The 23,001-nt window shown below is 38.7% G+C and overlaps 1 protein-coding gene across 1 annotated transcript in view; it reads left to right on the plus strand.

Moving 5' to 3' along the window:
• Nucleotides 1-23,001, plus strand: part of SMC3 (structural maintenance of chromosomes 3) — a 450,203-nt gene that overhangs the window by 13,777 nt on the left and 413,425 nt on the right. The window contains exon 2 of the mRNA XM_090391130.1: nt 21,184-21,259. Coding sequence (XP_090247256.1) covers nt 21,184-21,259 — 76 coding nt within the window. The remainder of the gene's footprint in view (nt 1-21,183; nt 21,260-23,001) is intronic.

The raw sequence follows: 23,001 nt of genomic DNA on the forward strand, positions 1-23,001 counted from the left end.
AGTATGTTCTAACTTGAAGCTCAATCTTCAGGCTATGTGTACTGCTGTACTCTATGAATGCAGGTTTTGACATTATTATTATATGACACCTCCAGTGAGTCCTAAGACTCATCAAGAGAGGGGGCACCTACTATACAACTCTGTCTCCACCACTCAATCCACCACATACAATGAACCACAACTACACCCGTGCCATCTACCACTCACCACCACGACCAGTATTTTCACAGACAATCACAAACATCCATGCCCACAGCGGGATTCAAACCCGCAGTCTTTTGGCTGGAGAGCGGATATGCTAACACAGCCAATCAAGCTGGCATGAAACAGGGCAGTTGCACGTTAAAGCATAGTGCAACGAAATTTTCAGAGAAGCTGACGAATACTAAAATAAAAATAAATTTAATTTATTTATATTATTATTATCTTCGTGAAATATGCATGCAGTCAAAAGTGCCATTATGGATGGTCTCATGAAACCATACCTTAAATGTATTCACTGTCTGCACTCGCCACACTCTCAGGTAATACATTCTAGTTACACACCATCGCAATGCAAAAACTTCTTCTTATAGCCATTCTTGTACCCTCATCGTGTAACTTCCAGGAATCTGTTTTTCTTCCATCTCCAACATTTTGCCATTTTATATAAAATCTCTTCTTTGTTAATCTGGTAATAACCCTTTACCAACTTATGTCTCAATATATGTCTCACTCATATTTCTCTGTTTCCTGTCTGCTAGACTCTGCAAATTGCAATTTCTCATATTATATGAGTCTGTATGTAGTCTGATCAAGGCTTTTATGCAGTAGAAAAATTATTTCCTTATTTTTACATATTGTATTGTGTATCATTGCAAGAATTTGATGCTGTCCTTACAATTTTAGCAATGTATCCCATAACTTTTAGGTCCTTATCCACTATCACCTGAGATCTCTTATTTCCTACATCTTCTTCAAGTAACTCTGCACTCCAAAATTTGTTTCCTGAATTTTAAATTCAGGAAACAAATTTCTTTTGTTACACACTGCTTGGAAAGAAGTCAGTGGACACTCCCATGGATAAGGTGCATACAATGAGTCCTATGTTTGTAACCTGTATAAATTGGAGGAATATGATACTCCTAAGTCAGTTCAATTGTGTCTGGGATGAAAATGGCTGCAAGAAGGGAACCGATGGAGTTTGAAAGTGGCATTGTGATGTGGTGCCATATTGCAGGCGTATTTGTTCGACAAATTGTTGAAAATAGGGCCATCCCAGGTCAACAAGTAGTGATACCATACTGAGATGGAATTGCGGGGGGGTGGGTCAACTGTAAGTGCAACCTGCAGTGGACAACCCACCATGCTCACTGAATGTGACCATACAGTCCTACGAATGTTAATATGTAAAAATTGATTATACTCTGCATTCATCAGCCAACACATTGAATGCAGAGTTCCTGGCATTGATTGGAACATGAATCTGCACAAGAATCATAACTGATGCACATAAAAGAGGTTTTCACGGTAGGATTGCAATGTGCAAGCCCCACATTACCCAAACCAAATTGTAGCATCATTTTCATGGTGCAAAGAGCATGTACAGTGGGATGTGGAAGCTTGGAAAGCTGTGTTATGGAGCGATGAATCATTCTACACCCTCTACTGAGTAGATGGACAAGTGTGGTGTGACTGATGCCGGTGAACATCTCTTACCAGAGTGCTAACCCCAACTATGAAATTTAAAGGTGGTGGTGTGATGGTATAGTCCTGTTTTTCTTGGTTTGACCTTGTACCTCTGTTTGCGGTGCCATGAAGATTGAACTCTGAGAGGTACCTGAACATTCTGGACAAGGCATTTCTGCATAACTGACCATTGTCTCTTTCAGCAAGACATTGCACTGTGCTATAAGGCTGCTGCAGTAACTGCGTGGTTTGTAGACATGGCCAGTTATGCAGAAATGCCATAGTGGAGGACAGTCGTTGACTGTCTCCACAGAACCCTGATCTTAACCATATTTGAACATCTATGGGATGAACTGGAACGTTGGGTGGGGTCGAGGGACATCCGTCCCACAACAGTTTAGGACCTCATTACATGCCTACAGGAAGAATGATCCAAAATTTCCAGTGATCACTATCGTAGACTTGTATAAAGTATTCTCCGTAGGATTGCTGCAGTCCTACATCTTATTAAGGTGGGTGCCATGGCTGTTTGTTCCTCACGCTGTGGTGTGTGTTGACTTCTTTCCAAGCAGTGTATTTTGCAATACTGAATTATAACCCCCTCTCACTTGTCCATTTACACAATTTATTCAGGTCCTCTTATAAAGCCATAACATTTGCTGTATTTTTCATAGTTCTTCCCAATTTTGCATCATCTTCAAACAATATGTGTATCCCCATATACAAGTCAAACAGCAACAGACACTTAGGCACACCTCTAATGGCTATTTTTTATCTGGATATTGCTCCCCCATACACAACTTGCTGATAATTATCAGGTATTCAATTTCCAATCCAGTGCACTGTGTTTTCCAGTTCTATCCATTCCAGTTTAATTTCAACTTGTTGTATGGCAGTCTACCAAAAGTCTTTGCAAAATCTAAGTATACCATGTGTGAATCCCCCTAGTCCAATACGCTAATAAGTAGATTACTAAAACATGATATTTCTTTGTAAGCCTATACTGTTCATCAAAGAGAATGCTACTGTGTCAACATATTTCTGGATCCATTAGTTATAATGGATCCAGAAAAAAGAACATTAATTAAATTGAAAGTGTGCGATGTTCTCTTTTTTGTGATTGTTTTCTTATAATTGTATTGATAATCTATGAAATATATCAAAAATTCTACAAAAAAAGAAGATATAAATTAATGAGATTCCTTTATTAATTAGTTATAATGAATTCTTCCACTTGCGTCTTGATTTTTAGATCCCTTCCAATTCTAGATCATAGTTTCACCCACCTCCCAGCACTCTAACCACAACTCTGGACACACAGATTGGCTTATTAATATTAAAACTACAATCTCACTCCTTTGTCCAAATCAAAAGTTTATTCAAATCTTCCTGAAGGGAATTAACATTAGCAATGCTCCTTATTATTCTCCCCAACTTTGCATCATCAGCAGACAATTGAAGATCTCCAGTCAGTCCACATGATTATATCATTTACAAACAACTTAAACAGTAGAAGCCCAAGAACAGAACCCTGGGCATGCCACTAGTTATCCTCCTTTTTGAGACACTGCTCCATCATATACAACTTGCTGGTATCATTAAGAGATTCAATCACTAATCCATCTATCCAATATTCTATCTTTTCCCAACCTCTGCAGCTTGTACACTAACTTATCATGTGGTAATCTATCAAATGCTTTTGCAAAGTCCAAGACTATCACTGTGTATGATTCTTATCTAACACTCTCATTACCTTATAAAATGCAAGCAAATTGCTGAAACAAGACCACCCCTTTACATATCCATGATGGCCATCATAAAGAATACTATATATATCCGTCAACCCAATCTTGTACTCTATTCCTAACCAATCTCTCCAACACCTTGACTACAGCTGCAGTTATATGGATTGGTCTGTAATTGGAAACTTTTGTCCTTGAACCATGCTTGTGGAGTGATACTATTTTGCCTTCTTTCCACTCCTTAAGAACCTTACCCACTGCAAGACTTTTGTTAAATAACCAGGTCAAAGGGATAGCTAACTGTTGTGCACATTCCTTAAGAACACATCATCCATTCCAGTGATAATGGGAGAATTATAAACACTGAGGATATAGTAGAGTTGTTTAATGAGCAGTTCATTAAAGTATTCCATCGTTGTGATTATAACATAATGCAGAACTTGAGATCAGTGGGAATTGGGAAGGAACCACCGATGGTGAGCAGGAATTGAGTAAACTTGATACCATCAATGTCATGGTACTTGATGGTATATCACAGTGAATCTTGAGGGAATGTTCCAGGGAGTTAACAGCTTTAATGTACATTTTTAACATGGGTCTTAGATTAACCCAGGTTCCAAAGGAGTGGAAAGATGGAAATTATTCTGCTTCATAAAGGGGGGTTGATAACACTAAGGCTTTGAATAATAGGCTTATCTGCTGGTGTGGAGTTGTTATGGTGTTGGAGAAGCTAGAGATGACAAAGATTCAGAACTGAGTGGGCAGCAGTGGAATGTTCTCTAATGGATCACATGGGTTTGCTAAAGGAAGATTGTGTTTTAGCAATCTGCTTACTTATTATAACAATATGATGAATATGTTGGATTAGGGGATGCATATACAGTAGTATATTTAGATTGTGCAAACGCTTTCAATAGATTGCCACATGACAAACTAGTAGATAAATTGGAACAGATGGGGTTGGATAGTATATTACTGTGTTATATTGGAGATTGACTGGCTGATAGGTATCACAGGTTGTGTATAGGGGGAACTGATATCCCAGAAGATTAATTTCACTATTGGCATGCCCAAGGGGTCTGTTTTATTATTATTATTATTATTATTATGGGCAACTCCAAGGAGTCCTTAGATGCATTGAAGGGAGGCCCTAAACATCATGTCAAGAATTCAACATTTGCACAGTATCTATCATTCTTTGCTTTGAACTCATTCACAGTCATGGAACCGACAACTGACTCTGGCAACTTATTCCTCTCATTCACTACTCTCCAAGCAAAAAACCTAGTTCTAGCACCTTTGCTAACTACACTCTTACTCATCCATGGATGGCCCCTAGTTCTCCTGCCACCACACCTGTTCTGAAAAATTTCCTCTGAATTAATCTTGTAAACCCCCCCCCCCCTCAGTAATTTGTATGTCTCAATCATATCACTCCTTTTCCACCTATCAACTATCACCTATCAGTTTCTATAACCCACAAATCTTCAACCTGTTCTCATAAGGTTCATTTCATAGGCCTGCAACTATTTTGGTCATTTGCCTCTGGATCCTCCACCTCCTCATCACCAAGAAACCCTGGCATTCAGATCTGCACACAGTAGTCAAAATGGGGTCTTATCAAGGCTCAGTAAAGAGGAAAAAATAACCTGTGTGTCTCTGCTTATCAAAGTATTTTTCAGTAACCAAGTGAGCTGCTTTAGCCACTTTTGCTATGTGCTCCCTAAACTTTAATTCCCTAACACTCCCAAGTCTCTGGCTTCATCTATTACCTGGAGTACAATTTCATGAATGGTATACAGCTGGTAATTTTTTCACCTCAAAATGTATAACCTTACACTTTGCCACATTAAACTGGCATCCATTCTCCTTTGCCCAATCTATTCAACTCATCGTGGGGCCATTGTTGTTGAATTTGTATGTAAATTACATTGGAAAGGACTTAAATGGTAATATACAGTTGTTTGCAGTGATGCAAAGTTGGAGAGCATTATGAGAAGTAGAGCAGATGTTGTAGCTCTACAAGAGGGCCTAAATGGACTGTCTGAATGGGCGAGGTTGTGGAAATATCAGTTTAATGTTACAAAGTGTAAGCTTTTAAGATCTGGGAACCAAAGATGGGATGCAGAGTACATTGGTGGAAGAGATGAAAGATTTGGGGGATTATGGTACAGGGACTTGAAATTTGTGGACATTTGCTAAAATTGTGAGGACAATACAGTGGATTATGGAAATGATATGGAGAATACTGATGTGCAGAAGTAAGGATGTTTTGATTGCATTGTACAAGGCTGCGTATGGATTGCTGTGCACATATTTGGTTGCCAGGTTTTTAAAAGAATGATGGGATGTTGGAGAGGGTTTAGATATAATTGACTATGTTGGTTTCTAACTCTGAAATGCGGAATATGAGGACAAAATGAGAGAATGCAAATTACAGAGCCTAGTGGATAGAAGGAAGAGGGGAGACATGATCGAGATGCATAAGTTGGTAAAAGGTAATTAACAGATTAGCGTGGATGAGATTTTTCATAGCATATCTGGAGACAGAGAGAGAATGAGAGGCCATGCCTGGAAGCTGTATAAAAGGTTGGGGTGAGGAGTAGATTTTTTTGCATGGAGAGTGTGGTGAGTGCAGGGGCAGTGATTGCGTTTAAGTCCAGGTACGATGAGTTGTGAATGTGAGAGTGGATCTCCCACGATGTGTCTCTTGACTCCATGGAGGGCTGTTGATGATAATAATTCCCACAGCCTTATTAACATCTAACCCACCATTTAACACTTGATACATCTCTGATTCTTTCACTTCCAATTCTAATATTTGACTCCTTCTGTATATTGTATGGCATCATTTACACAGTATGATATATGCTGATAAAATACTCATTCAATAATTCCACTATATCCTTTGCAACAGTCCCTCTGTTGCCATAACTATCCACCAATGTCAACCTGCCATAATTCTTCTTCCTCTTGCTTGCCATATAACAGAAGAATTCCCTTGAATTAACCCTTACCTGATCAGCCAGTCTTCTCTTATACTGCATCTTTTCTTCTGTTACCATGCTTGTCACCTTCCTAGCCTGGACTTTATATGCTTAATGGATCTGTTCACCACCAACTGTCTTATACCTCCTCCATAACATTTTCTTTTCCAACACAGCTTGCTTGATTTCACTATTCATCCATTTCACTCCTACTCTATTTACTTGCTTAGCTTTGGTATATAGTTATACTGTATATTGCTTTTGTCAGATACTGTCTTAAGAATTTCCATGCACTCTCGTTTGTACAGCTCATCTACCCAACATATTGTTGCTAGTTGATTACAGAGCTTCCCATAATCACCCATCCTGTAATTCGACACGCATCCCTTTTTCACCACTTTCCAAACGTCAATACCTCATTAATAACTACATCTTGTAAGGTTATGTAAAAAATACTACAAAAAACATTCACAAAGACTAATTGCTTAAGTCACATGCTGCATAAGATATTTATCCCACAGTAATTCAACCAACTCACTCTCCATGTTCCCATACCCTATCTCTTCTTCCTTCTGTCTGATATTCCAGTAATTATATTATAAGTCTCTCATCAGGAGCACCTTCTATTTACATGCCCGGGAAGTTTGCATAAACATTTCACAATCAGTATTCTCTTCATTTCCAGGCTTATAACTGCATCTTATCAGATATACTAGCCTATTAATTTCAACTTCACACCACACAGATTCAAAATCTGTACATTTATTGTAACCTTCCACACTTTGCAGACACGGTTCCTCAGCAGTCATTAACAGCACTTTCCCTCCTTTTTTCACCTTCTGGAAAATTATATATCCTTCCTTTTTCTATTCCCAACATCACATCATCCTCAAACAACCAAGTTTCACTTATACCAACTATGCTTGGACATACCACCTCAATGAGTGCAACAAACTCAGCTCTCCTATTCAGAATACTCCTTATATTTGTGTACAAACATAACAGTGCTTGTATCTTTGAGGCCATTCTACCAGTATGAACATTTTCTACTGTAGCTGCTATACTGCACCTCCCTCTCTTCGGTCTGACCACTCCATTTCTTTGATGCTGACTGCCATTAATACCTTTCTCATCCTCATCTTTATGCATCCCATCACTTTGTTCTGCAGCCACCATATCTTAAACCTCATATCCATCTTCCTCCTGTTGTACAACACATTTAGCTGTGCTATCTTGCTTCACTAGTACCCTTTGATCATTAGCTACATTAACTTCTTGATTCTGTGCCTTCTCAGCAAATAATAGCTTTTCTAAATGCCCAACATCAAACCATTCAAACACAATCTATCAACTTTAAACCATTTTAACTTTCCTTCACATTCACTCCACAAATTCATAACCTGAACCCCCTTTTGCTTTACAAAACTCAGCCGTCTTGCTATTCATGATCTCTGTTTTTCTTCTTCTCGACTCACTATTGTCATAACTGAACAACATTCTATTTTTCCAACAACACTATTATCCTTTACCTCCCTCAGCAACTTCCTCAAGTCTCTATCAACATTCTTTTTTCCCCCCAACTAAGTCATTTGTGTCCACAACTAACACTGATTCTGATGTCTGCTCTTGCCTTCTCTGCAAAACATCAGTTATTTGTTTCCTTGTTCCACCAGGAAAGCATGTTTTGATGTACTTTATTAGTCATCACACCTCTAATGATCAAATCCACAATGATATATGATTATCCTTTGACTATTTCTTTGTAATACCAACTTCTTCCGTCTCATTCACATCAGCCAATCTCTTCTTTAGGTGTTTAATCTCATCTTCCAGACACTTCATTTCACTTTTCATTTTCACCAACTCTTGCCTAAGCTCTTCTACTATGTTCCTGGAGATAAAAGTCGGCCATCAGTCTCTTGTTCTACTGCCTTTACCTCACTCATCTTGTAAACAGTGGCAGCAGTCATCAGCAGTAACTTTGTTGCAAGTTTCCTCTGTGGTTGTCTATGACATCATGGTGGATGGCACCTCTCTTTGGATTTCCTTACTGCTCAGTGCTTCAAGGCGCTGTGTTTTTCCTTCTGTATATTAGTGATATTTTTCTCACTAGCACTAAATCTTATTCATGGTTTTGCTTGTGACAGAGCACTACAAGTTCTGCCCATTGAATAAAATCATGGGAATGCAGTGTTGTATACCGATCTCCTTGTGCCAGGGTAAGAACAACCTGTTGGTGTATATTGCTGTCAGAATGTAACTGTCTTATTTCTCATAAGAAAGGTCTCACTGAATGTTTCTGATGTTTGATAAAACTCAGATTTCCAGTCAGTATTGTAAAAACTCGATGTAGCTTAAAATTACCAAAGCGCTTTACATCGATTTTTACATAGGTCAAGTCCCATGAGAATATTGTAAAATTAACCTTGTTTGTCTCTGTATATTTTGTACTAGATATTATTGTAAATAACCCTTTTGAAATTAACTAAATGCAATGTTTTTGCCGCCAGAACATTGTGTAATAGTTCTCTATGAGGGCATAAGAAAAGTTGTTTACGACCTTTGTGTATGAGAAAGTGTATACAAGCTCTGCGCATAAACACCTCCAAAGTCAGTCTAAAAGGTTCAAACGACTTTCCGCTGGCCGACAACTTATGATCAAAAGGGTGCACGGACGAGAACAAAGAGCAGGTTGAACTTAAAAGAAAATGAAAGAGTCATGCCGATTTTCTTCAGGGTTTACAACCCTTAGTGCAAGGTCCAGAGAATGGGAAAATAAAAAGGGACAGAGCCGAGCAATAGGGGCTTAAGCAGAGCCATCAGAAGTCGGAACCAGAGGCAGTTGGAATCAGAGCAGAGGCGAGCTGAGACCATAAGCAGAGTCCGAACCAGAGCAGTGGCGGCAGAGAAAACAGGTGAGGCAAGATCCCAGTTACTAAAGAGGAGAGCCGAGATCCAGGTACCGAGAGAGCAAAAGGCGAAGCACTGTTACCAAAGAGAGCCAGATCAGTCATCGGTGGTCGGCAGTTACAGTCATTGGCGATAAGTAGCAGAAGTGGCGACAATAAGAATCAGAAGTTCCCAAAGTAAGGATCCAGAGGAGAATTTGCCCATAAGCTGAAACTTCTTGTATATGTGCTATTTGAGTACCGCAAAATGCAGTCAAAAAGTCTGCTAATATCCCGAAGTGATACCGCTGTAGCAAGATACTCCTGAAGGAAGCCTAAAACTCGAGATGAAAGAAAAGCCATAAAGACTTTAGTAAAAGACTCTTGACTGAATGTGCGATACAGAGCCTCTGTAAGTTACTTCCCTTTGTATATGTATATTTTCTCTTATAATCTAGGAGATATGTTATATATGGACTGTTAAGAATTAGTTTAATAGTAATAAGAAGTGTCCATAAGAGAGTCAATTGGCATGTTAGAAGTTGATATCTAATTTGTAAAAATAACCTCTTTGCAAGTAAACTAGAAGTTTAATAAGTTGAATTTGTAAGCAGAAAGTAAATAAGTTTTAGAGTTAAAGAGATTATTTATTGTTGAAGTGAAAGGGTTCTAATTTTATGCTCAAGATTTTTTAGCTGGGATAGAGAAAGCAATCTCCCTGTCGTTTGATTCATGTATATTTCATATTAATATACTTAAATATAAAGAGCTAATAAGCTTCATTTCGGCAATGAAAACATTACTTAAATTAAGGGGATATTAAATCCCATTTAATTTGTAAGCAGAGAGTAAATAAGTTTTAGAGTTAAAGAGATTATTTATTGTTGAAGTGAAAGGGTTCTAATTTTATGCTCAAGATTTTTTAGATGGGTAGAGAAAGCAATCTCCCTGTCGTTTGATTCATGTATATTTCATATTAATATACTTAAATATAAAGAGCTAATAAGCTTCATTTCTGCAATGAAAACATTACTTAAATTAAGGGGATATTAAATCCCACATAGTTTTAAAACCGAATAAGAAACTCAAAGATTGGAATCAGAGAGTTTCTTGCCGAATATAGTAAACTATAAAGTATCGGCGACACTAGCGTTAGCAAATGCAAGTGATCCTAGTACGTAGTACAATATCGGGCAACTCGTTGCAAAGGTGGGGGAGTTCATATCGCTATTCTTAGGTATTTTCCATAATGTAAAAACACATTTCCTAGGAAATGTATGCTGTTATTACATTATGGAGGGAGGTCACTACCCAGACCAGTTTCAGCCTTTTTTGAGGCTTCATCAGTGAGTAGCTAGACCTAATACCAAAGTGTATAGCGAAAAGAACTTATATACTCTGCGAACGAGTTATCCAAACAGGTGCAACCATTAAGTTACTTAAATATAAAGAGCTAATAAGCTTCATTTTGGCAATGAAAACATTACTTAAATTAAGGGGATATTAAATCCCACATATTGCAAATAAGGATGGCACCTGTGCGTAGGAAAATGGCGGCCAGTAATGAAGGTTCGCCATCGTTATCAAAGAACGGTAGCATAAAAGAAATGAGTCAGTGTACTAGCTGTGAAATGTACGCTTTGCGGAGTGCGGTCGGAGTGTGGTTAGATGATAATAAAGGATTGAATGTGTGTAGAAAATGTAGGGAGAATGAGGAATTGAAGTGTATTTCGGATCGTGAGTGTGATATTTTTGTCAACCTTCAGAATGAAGGAAATAGGGATATGACAAGAAACGGCAAGGCTGTACATGAAAATTGTGAGAGTGTGAATGATAGTATAAATGGTTTCTCAGAGAACAAAAAAGATGAGATAGATGCATTGAGTGAGATCGCGTTGTTGAATAGTGCGATAGAAAGAGCAAAACAGCAGCTAGAGTGCATGAACAAAAGTAGACTGAATGAACCAACCAACAATAAAAGGTATGACAGGTAAAATAGACGTATGAATGTGAACATGAACAAAATGAAGGATAGAGTGCTGTATGGAGACTCGTTAGTACGAGGTGTGTTAGTAGAGGATTTGACAAAATCGTACCAACCTGGTGCGACCATAAAGGACGTAACTGCGTCTATTAGAGAGCAAAAGGAAAGGGTGAAAGAAATGATTGTTGTGGCAGGTACGAATGATTTGAAAGGAGATAAAATGGAAATGATAGAAGACCTGAATGAATTGTTTGAGGTAGCAAAAGAAAAGAGTGAGAGAGTTAGAATGATTAGTCTTTTGCCACGGTATGACAGTGAAATGTTTAAAAGGAGGGCTATAATTGCGAATGACTTTATGCGTGGGTTATGTATGACGAGTGGTGTGGAATTTGTGGATGTATGGAGTGAGTATGATGGGCGAAAGGATCTGTATAAGATGGATGGCTTGCATTTGAATGGTTACGGTTTAAGAAGACTTGAGAAAGTGTTGCTGAATGTAGTGGATGTGCAAATTCAGGGAAACTAGATTTGTTGGGGGGGGGGAGTAGAGATACAGTCCTTATGGAGGCAGTTGAATGTAAGAATGAATATAATATGCCAGAGCAAATAAGGACAACAAATCTGAGTGGGATAGTTAATATAAGGCATCAAGGTAGGGTTGGGGCTAATGGGGGTCTTAAATTCATGTACACTAATACTAGGAGTATTAGGAACAAGAAGGAAGAGTTTTTGGCCATGGTTGGCACTTCCAGACCACAGGTTATAGGTATTAGTGAAACATGGCTGACTGTAGATGATATAACTAGTGGGATTGAATATGATGGGTATAGTGTGTTCAGGAATGACAGAGAGAATAAAATGGGGGGAGGAGTATTGTTGATGATAGCTGATGAGCTCCAGCCAAGGAGAATAGAAGTTGAATTGCAGGATAGCGAAAAGAGCACATTTGAGGCCATTTGGTGTGAGATTGTGGCTAGCAGAACTAAATATACAATTGGGTGCTGCTATAGACCAGGTGATGGAAAAGATGGTGGTGACAGTATGCACAAGCAAATAGAAGAAATGGGTGGAAGGAGGGTGATTATTATGGGAGATTTCAACTATGGTCGCATTGATTGGAGTGAGGAGAGGACACACGGGAGGAAGGAACTGGATTTTATGCGGTTATTAAGGGATAACTATCTGCGACAGCATGTAATGGAAAATACTAGGGGTCAGAGAGTGCTTGACCTAGTAATTACATCTGAGGATTTGGCTGTAACAAATATGACCACATTGCCACCAATCGGTGAGAGTGATCATAGGGTCTTAACTTGGGAGGTGGCTATAGGTGTAGAATTTTCAATTAAGACAGGGTACATGTGGAATTATCGGGCTGGAAAGTATGACATGCTTAGGAGTTTGATTGGTTCAGTGCCATGGCATGTACAACTGCAAGGACTAGAAGTTGATAGTGCATGGGAGGTAGTTAAGAAGTGCTTGCATGAAGCAATGGCTGACTATATACCTAGAGTCCGAATAATAAATCAAGTAGGGGTTAAATGGATGAATAACACCATTAAGCTTGAGTTGCAAAAAAAGAAACAACTATGGAGGGAATTTAAGGAGAAGGGTGACCGGCAGGCACATGAACGGTATAAAGCGCAGGCCAGAAGGGTGACGAGTGTGGTAAGAAAAGCAAAAAAGGATTACGAAAGAACATTGGCCATGCAGGCTAAAGAGAATCCTAAACAGTTTTTTAGATATGTAGCAAGTAAAAGGAAAAATGTACATGGCAGATTGATTTTAAAGAATGCCGATGGTAGGGAGGTAACTGAATCAGTTGAGATAGTTGAGTTACTGAGTGAGCACTTTGCAAAAGTATATCATCCAGGTGGTGACATTGCAGAAACGAATAAACCAGTAGATTATAAGGGAATTGTGGTTAATGAAGTGGAGGTGAGTAGTCTATTGCATAACCTCAATGTCAATACATCTGTGGGATTGGATGGTATACCAGCTCGTGTTGTACGAGAAGCAGCTAAAGAATTTCAGTACCCTTGACCATTTTGTTTAATTTGAGTCTCGGGTCTGGGTTAGTCCCGAGCGGGTGGAAAGAGGGGAAAATAGTTCCACTGCATAAAGGTGGTTCCAAGACTGCTGTTGTAAATTACCGACCGATTAGCATATCAGGAATCATTGTCAAGGTCTTAGAGAAATTAGTCAAGAAAAGAATACAGGATTGGATAGATGAAAATGGGATATTGTATGGGGGACAACATGGTTTTGTGAAGGGTAGATCATGCCTCAGTAACTTGCTCACGTTTTATAACACAGTGACGGCTGAACTGGATAGGGGTAATGGGTTTACAGTGATACTACTGGACCTTGCCAAGGCCTTTGATAGGATACCACATGGAACCCTAATCAGTAAACTGGAGCAGATGGGTATAGATATAGGGTTGGTGAGATGGATAAGAGGGTGGTTGAAGGAGAGATATCAAAGAGTGGTTTATTCAGGAGTGGAGTCAAAACGACGTCTTGTGACTAGTGGAGTGCCACAGGGCTCTGTTCTCGGACCACTGCTTTTCAATTTGTTCATCAATGATATTGGAAAGGATCTGAGAGGAAGTGTTCACTTGTTTGCTGATGATGCAAAGTTGGGTAGAGCAATTGTGAGTGCACAAGATGTCAAAATTTTACAGGATGATTTGGATAGTTTGGAGGACTGGGCTAGGAAAAATTGATGTCAATTTAATGTGGCAAAGTGTAAGGTTATGCACTTTGGGGTGAAAAGAATAGCAGCATATATCGCATTGGTGGAATCATACTCCAGGAGATTGATGAGACCAGGGATTTGGGAGTGTTGGTGGATAGGGAGTTGAAGTTTAGGGGGCACATTGCAAAAGTAAAACAGCTCACCAAATCACTTGGCTTCTGAAAAATACTTTAACATGCAGAGACGAACAAGTTGTTGTTCCTCTGTATCGAGCCTTGATAAGACCCCATCTGGACTTCTGTGCCCAGCTATGGGCACCAGGGTTTCTTCGTGATAGGGAGGAAGTGGAGAGGGTCCAGAGACGAGTGACCAAGATGATAGCAGGTCTGTGGAATGAACCTTATGAGAATAGGTTGAAGATTTGTGGGTTGCAGAAATTGGACGATAGGCGAAGGAGGGGTGATATGATTGAGACATTCAGATTACTGAAGGGTTTTTATAAGATTGATCCAGAAGATATTTTTGAAAATATGACTGGTGGTGGGAGGACTAGGGGCCATGCATGGAAGCTGGGCAAGAGCGTGGTTGACAAGGGTGTTAGAGCTAGGTTCTTTACTTGGAGAGTGGTAAATGAGTGGAATAAGCTTCCAGAGTCTGTTGTGGGTGCTACGACCGTGAATGAGTTCAAGGCAAGGTATGATAGATACTGTGTGAATGTTGAATAGTTGTTCTTGACATGATGTTAGGGCCTCCCTCGATGAGTCTGTCGACTCCTTGGAGTTTCCCGGAACAATAATAATAATAATAATAATAGTTTTAAAACCGAATAAGAAACTCAAAGATTGGAATCAGAGAGTTTCTTGCCGAATATAGTAAACTATACTACGTACTAGGATCACTTGCATTTGCTAACGCTAGTGTCGCCGATACTTTATAGTTTACTATATTCGGCAAGAAACTCTCTGATTCCAATCTTTGAGTTTCTTGTTCGGTTTTAAAACTATGTGGGATTTAATATCCCCTTAATTTAAGTAATGTTTTCATTGCCGAAATGAAGCTTATTAGCTCTTTATATTTAAGTAACTTAATGGTTGCACCTGTTTGGATAACTCGTTCGCAGAGTATATAAGTTCTTTTCGCTATACACTTTGGTATTAGAGATTGGAAGTAAGATGGCGGCTCGCATGTTAGTGTTTCGTGTCGTGTATTTTTGATGGTGAATTGTGAATTTGACTGATAAGTTTTTAGAAATTTATGCTTATTCTTTAGTAATATCAGTTATTTGCTTGCTGCCATAAACAGGCATTTTATTTTCCATACTGTTTATCCAGGTAAGTCAACTGACTTCACAAAGTCGATACTCTAGGCCTACTACCATTAGTATCGCCATTGTTGTTGTATTTTAACATCTTATTGCTGGTTGACACGCCTATGCTTGATATTGCAGGCAGTCCTTTGCGGCTGCAGGATATTTTACAAAAATTTCTGCTGGCAGGTCTTCAAACCTGCGGGATATTTTATTAACGCACATACGCAGCCAAATCGATATGAGCGTACCTGACCTAGACGTATTCATTGATTTGCTCGATAAAGAGCCAGCTCTTGAACTCATTGATAAACTCCAAAAGTAGTTCAAGCTGACATGGCCTACTAGCATGATTGACCCCGACACTATTATCGAGTCACTCGATAAAAAGCTAGCACTCAGTTTTATTAAAAAGCTCCTCAAAAAGTTTGAACGGGATTGGCCCGGCTACTTAAATTTGTATTCCTCACCTGAAGTCGATGTTGAGGAAAATGAAGACTCCCCTCAAATGGAGGAAAAACTCAATCTAGTTGTCTCTACCTCTAATCCTTCTGATCAAGAAGAAATCCACGCACGTAAGAAGAGAAAAATTCTTGCTGCTGAGTCAACAAATGTTGTTGGTATGGACGAGGATGTTCCCATTTCAGATCCCTCTGTTTCCCCCAATGAAAAGGTGCCACCGATTATCCTAAGGGAAAAGCAGAGATGGTCATCACTCAGAACCATCATGGTTAATTCACAGATTCGTTACACGTCTGCTAAAAATTCAGACGAGGGAATACGTATCCAGCCCACCACGGTGGCTGACTATAGAAATCTTACAAAGGAACTGGACACTAGAGGAACCCAATATCACACATTTTCACTTGCCTCCGAAAAAAATCTGAAAGTAGTCTTACGTGGAGTCTGCGAGGATATTGACACAGATGAAATAGTTACTGACCTTAACCTACAGAAACTACCCCCCATAAAGGTTACTAGAACGTTTAGATCACATAAGACACCTATGCCTTTAGTTTTAGTAGAAATTCATCACATTTACAAAGACATTTATAATTTAAAATCAATCTGTGGACTCAAAATCACCCCAGAACCATTGAGAAAGAAATCATCTTCTGGGCAGTGCCACCGATGCCAAAAATTTGGCCATGCCCAGAAGCTATGCAAAGCCCAGTTCAAATGCCTAAAATGTGGCGAGAATCACCCCACAAACACCTGCGCCAAGCCAAAATCCACCCCGGCTAAGTGCGCTAATTGTGGGGGTCCTCACCCTGCTAATTATAGAGGGTGTATACATCACCCCAAAAACAGATGGAATGATCCAAGTCATCAATCTACCTCGTCATCTAGTGCGAGAGTTCCTGAAGCTCAGGCTACTCAGTTCTCCAAGAGGGAAAACATGACAACAGGTGCTCACCCATCATTAACTGAGCCCCTTAAGAAACCGAATCTTCAACATCCAGTAAGAACATATGCTGATGTGGCCCGCTCCAAACAGATAGTACAAACCCAGAACCGGAATAATCCACACTCAAATCTATCAGCTGTTATCACCTCTTCTCTTGCAAACATGCTGCAGGATTTCAGCAACTCAAATCCATCCTTAAGTGTCACAAAAAGATTCCTACAGCAAACCCAATCCATATTATCTGCACTCTCTGATGCATAGAAAAAAAATCGTCCCAAACTCTCTTAGGATTATCGGTTGGAATGCCAACGGTATAAAAAACAAACTGTTAGAAATCCAGGAATTTAATAATAGATACAACCCAGATATACTGCTAATTAATGAAACTCACCTGAGGCCTGCTGACACCCTGAAAATCAGAGGGTATCAGATTTACAGAAACGACAGGCTTGGATATAGAGGTGGAGGTACAGCCACCCTTATCAAAAACTATATCAATCATCACTCACTAACCAACCCTACTACCACCAACCTCGAAATCACAGGAATCAATGTTCTCACAAACTCAATTGGAAACCTCAAAATTTTTTCTGCATACAACCCTCCATTAAAGACATTATTGACCTCAGATCTGGATGCCATCCTTGAAGTAAAAGGACCAGTCATCATTGCTGGAGACCTCAATGCAAAGCATCCTGCTTGGAACAGTAAATCTACCAACAAAAATGGACGCATCCTTTCTAGCTACACAGGATTAAACCATGCTGTTGTGGCTGGACCTACCGAACCAACTCATCTCAGTACATCTGGCACTGCTGATATCCTGGATATAGCCATCCTGCAAGACATTAAACTACAGTACAGCCTTACATCACTAAACGAGCTGTCGTCGAATCACAACCCAATTCTACTGCAATTGGGAGAACAAGAATGCCTGCCTCCTCCTTCTCATTCAGGCATATCGTGGGAGAGATTGTCTAAAGCACTTCGGGATCAAATTGGACCCGTCCCTCACATATGCACACCAGAAGATGTGGAATCTGAAGTGGCTAGCCTCACCCAACAGATTAAGTCTGCTATAATGGTTGCATCCTACCAGAAACCTGTTTCCAAGCCTGATCGTTTGCCTGAGGACATTATGGACCTGATCAGAGAGAAGAGCAGAGCTAGGAAGAGATTTCATAACACTCGCGCACCTCAGGATAAGACAGTGCTTAACATATTGAATGGAGCAGTAAGAGATGCACTTAAAACACACAGAAACGAAGTTTGGGATAAAAAGTTAGCCTCTATCTCACCTATTGATCACTCTATCTGGGGCCTACTGAGAAACATCAAAAATAAATCCAGATCCCTCCCCCCTATAATCTCAAACCAGGGCCTAGTCCACACAGATGCAGATAAGGCAGAAGCCATACTTAAAAATCTTGAGGATCAGTGCAAACCTTCTTATAACAACATTGATTTCAATCATCTGTACAAAATCCACAGACAGGTTAGGCATGCACTAAACCTCCTGGATACCAGTGCTGATCATATTGCACCCGCATCACCTGTTGAATTATATGATATTATTAAAAAACTTAAGAACAATAAAGCTCCTGGACCAGACAGCATCTCAAACAGGGTGATCAAGCTGCTGTCTCGAAAAGCTATAGTGCATCTGACCAGTATAATAAATGCAATCTTAAGACTTCACTATTTTCCTTCCACCTGGAAAATGGCTGATGTGATTCCTATACATAAGCCAGGCAAAGACCCACACTTACCGCAGAATTATCGTCCAATCAGTCTCATCTCCAATCTGGGTAAGGTTGCAGAGAAGGTCATCCTCTCACGACTCCAAACCTCAGTAAATGACCTAAACATCCTCCCTAAAGAACAGTTTGGATTTCGACAACACCATAGTACTACCCAGCAAATCCACAGAATTGTGGAATATATCACCACCAGCTACAACTGTCGCCAGTGCACAGGAGCGGTATTCCTAGACCTATCTAAAGCATTTGACAAAATCTGGCATTTTGGACTCCTGCACAAACTTATCTCAGCCGGTATCTCACTAAAAATGGTTCATCTAATCCGTTCATATCTTCAGAATAGATCAGTCCAAGTTAAAATTAACGGTTCTACATCGTCCCAGCGCCATATCTTTGCTGGAGTGCTGCAGGGATCTCTACTGGCTCCATTGCTGTTTTCTGTATACATGTCAGACATCCCACACAATCCGATGACTTCTATTTTAGCACTGTATGCGGACGATACAGCAATACTAACCAGATCTCTCAGACCCCATTTCGTTACCAGAAAGCTTCAAGAAAATCTTCTAAAGCTGGAGGGTTGGTTCTCCAAGTGGAGATTGGAAGTCAACCCCCTGAAAAGCTCAGCGGTTCTCTTCTCAAAACGGCCAATGTCTCCTGCAGGAGATGTGTTACTATTCAATACTAAAATTCCCTGGCAGAAAGAAACAAATTACCTGGGTGTGATTCTCGACAAAAAGCTATCTTTCAACCAACATATCAGGTCTGCATGTGCAAAAGCATCTAAAGCCATAGCTCAGATCTACCCGCTAATTAATAGAAATAGCAAACTCAGCAACAGAATCAAATTGCAGCTATACCAGATGACGATTCGTCCTATAATCACCTATGCCTCTCCAGCCTGGAGCCACACCTCTAATACTAACATTATTAAGATACAGCGAGTGCAGAACAAGTGCTTGAGAATGATTTTGAATGCCCCGTGGTATGTTAGAAATAGCCAACTCCACAGAGACACAAATATTCCCTATATTCTCTCTTATCTACAACCCTTAGCTTCCAAATTTTTTCTAAAGACGTCCACACATCCCAACGATCTGGTTCAACAAGCTGCAGCATACGAGCCAACGGACATATTTAAATATAGAAGACCAAAAACTATATTAGCCTCCTACAGCGATACAAACTTTGGTATTAGGTCTAGCTACTCACTGATGAAGCCTCAAAAAAGGCTGAAGCCGGTCTGGGTAGTGACCTCCCTCCATAATGTAATAACAGCATACATTTCCTAGGAAATGTGTTTTTACATTATGGAAAATACCTAAGAATAGCGATATGAACTCCCCCACCTTTGCAACGAGTTGCCCGATATTGTACTACGTACTAGGATCACTTGCATTTGCTAACGCTAGTGTCGCCGATACTTTATAGTTTACTATATTCGGCAAGAAACTCTCTGATTCCAATCTTCGAGTTTCTTATTCGGTTTTAAAACTATGTGGGATTTAATATCCCCATAATTTAAGTAATATTAATATAAATTAATATGTTTTAATTATTTGTTAAAAGAGTGCTGCCTGATCCTTTATTTTACAACTGCACTGTTCCTAAATAAATCAGACTTGTGAGTGAGAAACAACTAAGGCATTAAAAGCACAGTTTTATTACTTAAGAACCACGACTGTTTATGTAAACTTTGTTGAAGGACGTTACGCTAATAAGAGAGAGAGAGAGAGAGAGAGAAAGAGATCTACTGGAAGTTTTATCGAGTCTTATGCCGAATATTAGATATACTGATGGTGCAGTCTGACAAATAAATTTTCAGTGTTCATAGGCATACGACTAATAAATACGGAAGGTGGATAAACATAATATGCAGTAGGGTAAGTGGAAAAATTAAAGAGAGACAGCGCTATTTAGGGCACTGCTAAATAGAATAACGGTATATTAAGTATAGAGAAAAGACATTTTAAATAATAGCAACAAATAGCTTATATGTTACAATATCATAATTTTCTTTTCACTTGTAACTATTCCTGGCACACAGATCATCCATAACCTTGTTAATCTCCATAAATTGATTCCCTATTTTGTTCAGGTTGTTGCTTCTTGTCTTGTAACTCCTGATGCTATACAGATCCCAAATTCATATGCTCTTAAGGAACTTTTCAAATTTTGGATGATGCATTAAAAATCTCCCTAAAACTACTTAATATCTAGAAGCCTTGGATATCAAGTATTGCCTTGGCTTTTATCTCATTCATTTGTAATAGTCACTGTAATTATTCTTGCTACATTCAGTCCTTAGGTCCAAGGCAAACTAAGATACTGGAGCTGGTGGTCTGACACTGGATGATGAGATTCATCTCCTGTCTAAAGAAATTTATAAACATCCATTTTGATAGCTATATTCAGACATGCAGCCTGCTGACTGGAGACCAGGTTATGATAACTACTTGTCCAATCAGGCTGCCAAAACTTGACAGAATTCATTACTAACTACTAACAAAACTTCATTTCAGATATGCATTTTGTCAAAATGACATGATAAATTTACCAACATTTTGTTGGTAAATTCCTTATAACTATCCAAAGAATGTGTATTGACCCCCCCCCCCCCCCAAAAAAAAATAAATAAAATTATAATAATCCCACTGACACACATGGCAGAATTGTTAAAAAAAAAAAAAGTTTTTTTTTTTTTTGTATCTCTGATTTTTTTTTTTTTTTTCCCCAATGTAGGTTATTATTCAAGGTTTTAGAAGTTATAGAGAGCAAACTGTTGTTGAACCTTTTAGTCCAAGACATAATGTTATAGGTGAGCATTAACTTGAACAGAATTAATTACAGACTTGATTATTGAGTGTTTTTTTTTTTTTAAATATAATATCTTAGCTATTTAATAATAATGGTCATCTAAAGGGTCATTTATGTTAAATTTTTTGCTTTTTAAAGCTTTTGATATGTTCATTTTTTATTTGCATAATATATTTCATTTCAGATCTCGGGTCAGAAGATGTCTTGCCTTCTACGAATATATCACATTTTCTTTAAATGCAAAGTGTAAAGTAAAATAATAGTGGTACTTTGCAACACTCTGAGCATGGAGCATTTAAGACCTTTGTTATATGTTTGGAATCATTACTTAAAAAAAAAAAAATGGTTTCCACAGATTTTGTACATTAGAAGTCCTAAATTATCATTTATATATTGTGTAATTTGTATATCATTGATACAGGAAATAACTTGAAGGAAAACATTGTCTGCTAAGGATGCAAAATTCATCATATGTACAGGATAATTATGATAGTACTACATGAAAAAAAGTTAACACTATTACTAACTTCCGATCAACAATTTTTCTCCAAATTAATCTGTTATCTGTCAAGATTCCAATATTATCAGATTTTATATTTCTGTCTCTTAAGGCACTTCTTAGTGTATCAGTCCATCTACATCTTGGTCTTCCTTTGGGTCTTTTTTCCTATCAACCTGGCAGAGAACACTTGCTTTGCTAATCTTTCCTCTCCCATTCTGTTTAAGTGACCATACCACCTGAGATTAGTTCTACAAACACATTCCTGAATGCTAACAGTGGCAAGTTCTTTCCCAATATCCTTATTTTTGATACAATGCTACCATTTATGCTATCTGTTGACTCTACTAATCTTTCTCAGAACTCTAATATAAGAGGTCTCCAGTCTTTGACCAAGTGTTTTACTTCTAACCCACTCTGAGATTCATAAGTTAAAAGTAGTTTGAACACTGTCTTGTATGAGCTAATTTAGTTTTGACTCATTTCTTTCTTATTCCATATAAATTTATTCAGCTGACTTCCTGCCATACCAGCTTGTTCCATAGGTTCACCATTCAGGATACAGTTGACATTTTCAATGTTTCTGCCTGTTTCATTGTCTTTTTATTGCTGATTTTCATATCAAATTTATTACAGCAGTTATTCAATTTAGTCAGGAAATCTTGCAGACTTGTACTGGATTTATTCAGAAATACATCACTTATACAGAGGTAAATTATAATTTATGTGTTGTGTAATTTGTATATCATTGATACAAGGTATTAGCAGAGAGATATTTCTAAATTAATAAATGTTATGCATCAAATAAACATAAACCAGTTGTATGGCTGAGGGAATAGGATAGGGTAGATTATGAATATAGTCTTGAGATGCCAGATGTGTGGCTCATTGTTGCAGTGTGCTGTGTAACTTCTCTCTCTTAGTCTAATTCATTAATATGTAGGCCATTGATATATTCTGACCACAGCTAATTAAAGTGAGACCTTGGATTTTATTACATTGGGCTGGACATTATATCATTTCACCAGCCTCTTTATCTGTGAATATAGTTGTTGAATTCTATATATATATGGCATTTTTGTGAGTTATTATTACACAGGTACCTCTATGGAGTATTAAGATTCACTGTGGGAAACCCAAACTATCAACACAATGTCGGTCATACCTCTCCTTGAAACCATTAACAGACAAAGCACTCACAACTGACTCAGGCAACCCATTCCATTCATTCACCACTCTCCAAG

The sequence above is a fragment of the Typopeltis vanoorti genome, chromosome 4, assembly GCF_054136105.1.
Source record: "Typopeltis vanoorti isolate ZY-2024b chromosome 4, IOZ_Tvanoo_1.0, whole genome shotgun sequence".
NCBI lineage: Eukaryota > Metazoa > Arthropoda > Arachnida > Uropygi > Thelyphonidae > Typopeltis > Typopeltis vanoorti.